The sequence below is a fragment of the Megalops cyprinoides genome, chromosome 3 (genome assembly GCF_013368585.1).
Source record: "Megalops cyprinoides isolate fMegCyp1 chromosome 3, fMegCyp1.pri, whole genome shotgun sequence".
In the NCBI taxonomy this organism is placed as follows: Eukaryota; Metazoa; Chordata; class Actinopteri; order Elopiformes; family Megalopidae; genus Megalops; species Megalops cyprinoides.
The window spans coordinates 51,750,039-51,756,938 of record NC_050585.1 but is presented as its reverse complement, the minus strand read 5'-3'; the positions used below and the strand labels follow the sequence as shown (position 1 = coordinate 51,756,938).

The 6,900-nt window shown below is 41.6% G+C and overlaps 1 protein-coding gene across 1 annotated transcript; it reads left to right on the top strand.

Annotated features, from left to right (window-relative positions):
• The first annotated feature begins 1,882 nt into the window (after window positions 1-1,882).
• On the top strand, window positions 1,883-6,592 carry LOC118775481. Its single transcript, XM_036525424.1, has 3 exons — window positions 1,883-2,176; window positions 4,164-4,851; window positions 5,691-6,592. The coding sequence occupies exons 2-3, from the start codon at window positions 4,275-4,277 to the stop codon at window positions 5,756-5,758; spliced, it is 645 nt and encodes a 214-aa protein (XP_036381317.1). The 5' UTR covers window positions 1,883-2,176; window positions 4,164-4,274; the 3' UTR covers window positions 5,759-6,592.
• Window positions 6,593-6,900: the final 308 nt, after the last annotated feature.

Sequence of the window (6,900 nt, the reverse complement as noted above, 5' to 3'; positions counted from 1 at the left end):
CACACACACACACACACACACACACACACACACACACACACACACTCACTTAACACCCCACCCCACAAGCCCAACTCACCAGAGAAGCTGAGTGAGTTTTTTTTTATTCTCTGGCAATGTGGTTATTTCTGTTCTTCCTTGTTCCACTGTGATTCACAAAACACAACAGTGGGTGCATATAGCACAACCATCTCATGTCGGTTAATCCCATTTTCCCATGGACAGCTCTTTGTGTACTTCCCTCTATCCTAAAGCAGCGCTGGAATAAGAATATAATCCTCTGTACATGTCCAGACTAACAAAAACGCCCACTGTGGCTGTTTGCACAAGGCTGCCTCCATACTGCACACCCTTGGAGGGAGAGTAATCAGTTTGGTATGAAAAAAGTATTTAGCCTGTAAAATAGCAGCTGTGGCTTGGCAGTTCTTTGTAGTTTCATTTTGCTTCAATATAGGACTTCTGGTCACAATGACAAGTCTACGCAAAGAGTTGGACCTTATGAGTCGAACATCTCAGGAAGTAACCTCTTTTCCTACATTCTGGAGTATATCATTTACTACTCCTTAAACAGGTTTCCTACACTTTCCCACTTTCCCAAGAGTGTCACAAATTATAACGCAGATAAAAATTCATTTTAAATAGATCTTAAAGACAAGGAGTGTGTAACATTTCGTGCCTCATAAACTTAATAAGTTTATTTACTTTAACTAGCTGTATATTCTTTGTGAAGAATTCATGTCTTGTTGAGCCCTTGTGAAGGTTCAACATACAGGGAGCCACCAAAATATGACTTTGACACTATTCACTCTACACATGGCCATATACAGGTAAATTCCCCTGAAACTATGAAGTACGTTTCGTGGAGTGACAGCATGTAACAAAGTAATTTTTAACCACTGTGAACTCACCTTGTTACTTTCTCTCCCTCAGTGCGTATAGACTAAAGTTCAACTGCCCTCTTTTCACCATTTTTGGAAATCTGCACAAAACGTCACAGTGTCACCTGAGTGTGAGGCAATGGAGTCCTACACAGCATATAACACCTTGGTTCATATGCAGACAGGAAGAGGGTCATGTGAATCAGAATATGATCAAGGACACACTGAACTGCTAGCAAAGGAACAAGACTGATAACCAACAGACTATTGTTCAGAAATCTGGAAGCATATGTATATGTATATGTATATGTATATGTATATGTATATGTATATGTATATGTATATTCACATATCATAATATGTGAAAGAGCTAAATCACTGAAGTAGTTATTAATTATCATCTTGACTGAAATGACTGGAACAGGGATTGGCAGTTTTCCTGTCTTCAGAGAGAGCTAGAGGGAAAATCAGGTTGTTTTGAAGTGGGGAAAAAGGCATAAATTTGCTTTAGATCAGACCATGGATTACACTTCAGACTGGTACAGAACAGAACACACTTCTTAAGTAAAAGTTTTCATATATATATATATATGAAATATATATATATAAATATATATATATATATATATATATATATATATATATATATATATATATATATATATATATATTTGAAATACATGAAAGACAGGCAGACCTACAGCACCTTGGTTATAACAGATAATTTAAAGAATTTTAAAGAAATCGGCTAAATCACTGGGGAATGTACATGTTGCTGATGCATAATCATAGCAAGAAAAATGTTATGTATCGCATGTAACAGGTCTAGATCTTTAAGTTTGCATATCAATTTACATATTGACGCTATTTGTCCTCCCTCTTCGTACGCTGTGTACTGATGACAACTCCTTCAAAAACAACTACCATTAGATACACATGAAGATGTAGCCCAGCCCAAAGTGCCCCGTGGCCTCCCTTCCACCGCTCAAAAGTGACGTGTGAGACAGTCACGGCTCACACACGTTTACACGAACTGTCTCCTGCGCTTGCCGATACACTTATAATCCGTTACTACTGACTGACTACACTGTTCTGGCAGCCTAATTTTAATAATACGCACAATGTAATAAGTGGATTAATAGTTCTTGGTCCACCAAATGCAACGATTAAAGCGTAAAGGCTAGATTCTGGAGAAAGCCACGGAACTTGTCTGTACACTACAGTCACCGGACCTGTTCAACCGCTTTGGAAAGGAGAGTGCAGCAAACCTGAGGCGGACGTGCAAACACGGATGCACGGTAAGAAACTTTGGTGTGTTTTACGGTTAAGAAAGAAAGTGTGTGTTAAAGTTGATGAGTTCCTTGGTATAGCGCGTCATATCTGTGCTGGAAGCAGATAAAACGCGCAGATGAAGCAGATAGAAGCAGACTGTAGGTCCCCAGACAGGACACTGAAGCAGACTGTAAGTTTCCGCCTTCGTCTGACTCGCTCTACAGCTGTTCCAATTGTCTACGCGTAGTAGGCTGTTTGACGACTTTGACGTCCGTCGGCTGTGTTAGTAATAATATCAGAATCAGCTATAATTCTGGTAGGCTATTTTATGTCATATTGTTCTTTAAATTGCATTTCATTCTCCATTCTCCAAAATTTTGCAGTCAATTTTTGTCTCACATTTCAAGTCAGTAACAGGTACACGTTGTTCCTCCATTTTCAGTGTGTGTGTATATATATATATATACACGTGTGTGTGTGTGTGTGTGTGTAAAGGTGCGTTTGATAATGAAGGTGATTTCACTTTGTTAAAAAAAAAAAACGTTAAAAACCTTTTGTTTGAGCATGTGCTGCACGGTTCAAAATGGGTCAAAGTCCCGCCCCGTCCCGTGGCTAATCTTACCAAGACAGCAACAAATTGCACCGATAAGGCCTGCAAACTGGCTTGGGAAGAGTGTTTATCATATGGTGAACTGTGTTAGTAGTAAATACATTTACAACAGAGTAGAGTGAGTTTTTGAGGGCTGGTATGTTTGCACGGATGTCACACACACACAGAGTGAAATGATTCTCTTGTTACCTTCATGGATGTCTTTGAATGCATGAAGGGCAAAAGCACTTAAATAATCATGGTTGTTATCAATAGTAGAACATTACATTACACTACATTCATTTAGCAGACGCTCTTAAGTGTATCCATTCAAGTTGAATGAGCAACAGGTTGTCAGACCAGGCTTATAACACTCCCAGCCCAACGTATGTGAGCATAAGTAATTACAACAGAAAACGGGGTTGCTTAAGCCTGGTTCTTGCAGGCCACTTTTAATGGTTTATTGCGTCACTTTCCGATCCTTTCTTGCTTCTTTGCAGCGAGTTGTTTGTTGAGAAACAATGTGAACAAACCACTAAAAATATCAAAGATACTTTTTGATCGCGGCAAGAGTCTTTGTTAACTGATATGAAATATAGTCTGAAAACGTATTGTAGATTGGACCAGTTACCAGCTGTCAGAAATAAGCCATATTTGTACATTTTGACATTAAACACACCAGTATGTATGTATCTTTCGCACTAATGTTTGCGAAAGTTGATTTCTCTTTAAAAAAAAAAATCTGAAGGATTCTAACGTCTGGGACAAACACATGTAAATGTATTTTTTGTAAAATGCTCGGTTGTACGTAAGATACTCTGAATGAGAGTGTCTGCCAAATTAAGACATGTAAAAACGTGTGCATTTCAACAATCGTGATCGAAACTAGCAAAATTGGACACAGTTACAGTACGAAATATACATGTTATTTATGTAATCGTGCTTTGCCAATGCCATATCTCTTTTCAAACATTTTCAAAATTCTAATGCAAATCAATAAAAAAGTCAATGATAACTGAATTGGTCTGTGGCGTTTGTGGCATGTCAGCTCCAATTCCTAAAATGAGGACACTCATGGACTCTTACTGTGATTCAAACAGCAAACGAGTTTGTGTCCATCTAGTGGAGAAATAAGGGTATTACTTCCACTAGGTTCATTTCTGCTGGAAAATTCCTAATCAACACACACCATTTGATTTCACTCTGCATTCCCTGTGGCTTTTCTCCAATGAGAATGACGAAAATGTTTATGTATAATATTGTATAATATTGTATGTATAATATATTAAGTATAATATTGAGATAAAAACACTGCTGCTGTTCATTATCTCCCCTCTTTGCTGTCATTATTTACTCTCTTGCATTTAACAGTTTCACAGGACCTTATTCCTTCTTAATTCCTTTTATTTCTTTGGTCCTCCCAGATCTGACTAGTGGATGAAGATCAACAGGTGCCTGGATTCTGAAGGACAGCTATAACAGTGTGTCACTCCCCCTCTCCGCCCGTCACTCGTTGAACCCTGCCCTTTGGAGCCATGTCTCTGGGTCCCTTTCACTTGATGCAGACCCTGAAGAAGTCCCCGGCCATGCTGCGACGGCGGTTCCACCGCGACCGCACGGAGGACCTGTCCCACGGCGACCCCCTTTTCAAAGTGCACTACCTGGGCACTGAGAAAATCTACTCCCTGGATCTGGAGCAGGCCCGGGAGGCCATCACCCGGCTGCTGGACGAGGCCCCGGAGAAGCTGGGCAAGGACCACGCCCTGGTAGTGCGGCCGCGCTACGTGGAGGTGAAGGAGATCAGCACGGGCCGGCAGCTGACCAAGACCTACCTGCGGGACATCGCGTACTGCGCGGTGGACACGGACCACCCCAACGTCTTCCTGTACATCTGCAAGCAGCAGGGTCAGCAGCTGCAGTGCCGGGTGTTCTGGTGCAGGCAGGCCGAGCGGGCCAAGGACCTGACCGCCTGCCTGGCGCACTCCTTCCAGAGGGCGCTGAGTGACTGGCAGGACAGCAACACCAACCACGTGCAGGCGGGAGGGACCGAAGGGGAGCATTTGGATGTCCCTCAAAACCTTTCGTCCTGGAGCTCCACGCATCTAGAGAAAGGTGAGGGAAGGGGCTGTGAGTGGTACAGGTGATGTTACCTGAAGCGTGGGGTGGATTTCGTGATATAGTAATCACAGTCTTCCTATCTCAAATTTCTGTAGCACCTTTCGTACATGGCTGTAACACAAAGGGCTTTATACACGTAAAACTAAAAAATATTTTATGTGTTACTTTATTTTATGCCAGGGGCCACACAAAGGACATTTTTCTGCCCCATCTCAAAATTAAACCTGGTTGCTTTTAACTCAAACAATACCTGCGTCTCCTCAGGTATACTTACTGGTATAGGTATAGGTATACTGACTACAGCAGATCACACCTGTCTGGAGAAAGGAAGAATATAGTAATGGCTGAACCTGTAATCAATACAAGTCTCAGAATATGATAGATGTTTTCGTGTGACATCCATTATCCAGCACATTTTTAGAAGTATGCCAATAAAGGTATCAAGATTATGAATATCTTTACATACAGTATTGAATACTTTATTGATTTTTCTCAACGTCCATCCAGATAATGTGATGGTCTTTTCTGTAAATTACTTCTGACTTCTTTAAAATGTAACTGAAGTATTCATTAGTGTATCAATTAATTTCATTTATGTAATAATTAAATTAACTCTGTAATGTCACTTCCTCCAGCTTTGATGAACTCATATATTGATATAACCTGAAGTGACATTTGACGGCAGTTTCATCTAATTTAGTACACAGATGCCATCATTGATTTAGTTTTGTTTCTGTACTGATGTGTACAACAGTCGTACCCTACATTCACAGCTGCTGTCCTGTGAGTTTTTTTTTTCACTTGAACTTACACTGTGTCCCTCTGCTTTAAAGCTGGTTCAGTGGAGGAAGAGGGTTCTGGGGTCTGGCAGTCCTCTGAAAGTGATCACGAGGAGAGTTAACATCACCCACAGCCTGAGGGTGGACCGGGTACAGCACGCCTGCTTACTGACCTGACAAGCTCAACAGAATCTACTGGGTCTTCTGTGCGATGTGAAGCAGAGACTTGTCCGACTGCTGACCGACCCCCACAGTTTACAAGTTAACCGGAAAGACACTGGTGATATTTGAGCCCGCCTTTGATTGGGGTATTACGACGTTCATACCACCGTCAGACACTTTCGCTCCTTTCCTGTTGAGGACTTGTATCGTGCTGCTCGGCTGCTTACTGACCTGAGAGACTCAACAGAATCTACTGGGTCTCCTGCACAGTCTGAAACAGAGACTTTTCCAACTGCTGCCCAACCCCTACATTTCACAAGTTAATGACAAAGACACTGGTGAGATTTGAGCCCACTTTTGATGGGGGTATTATGACATTCATGCCACTGTCGTGATCAGACACTGTTCCCCCTTTTCCTGTTGAGGACTTCTACCATGCTCAGGTGTCTTGGACTTTGGTGAAAAGTTGTGTCTGTACTGCGGACTTACATTTCAGTGCTGGCTGGTGCTGTTAGAGATTGGACCCCACCCAGACCCAACGTGTTGAAAAAAATGCATAATCCAAACACAGTTTCAGCATGTTATATTGACTGCATGCTAACAGCTTTTGGCTGCCCTGCCCTTAGGCTTTGTATGTACAGGGATTATACTGTCATCCAGAGACATCATATTTGAGACTTCTGTGGGAGCGCAGTTTCAACATGAACAGAAGAATTTTCTTTTTTTTACAAAAGAAAAATTGGTTTCATCGAATTGCCTTTGCAGTTGCAACAATAACTCCCAGTTATTGTAAGTGACAGCAGCTTAATGTTGTTAATTTGAAAGGAAGTAATCAAAAACAGACAAGAGTCCATGCAAAAGTGATAAGTATTTATCTATGGGTTTGACTGCAGTCGGCATGACGAGGGATCTCCAACAGGAAGTACTGCCAGATTATACTCTGCAGATCCGGTAGCTGCAGAGATTCCTACTCCCTGTATGACTCAGTGAGTCTCCCTCACACATTCCATTCCCGGCATGCCAGTGTTCCAAAGGCCTGATGAGTCTCACAGGCATTGATGAAACCACAGATACGATGTAGCGTGCGTCACATTCGTTAAAG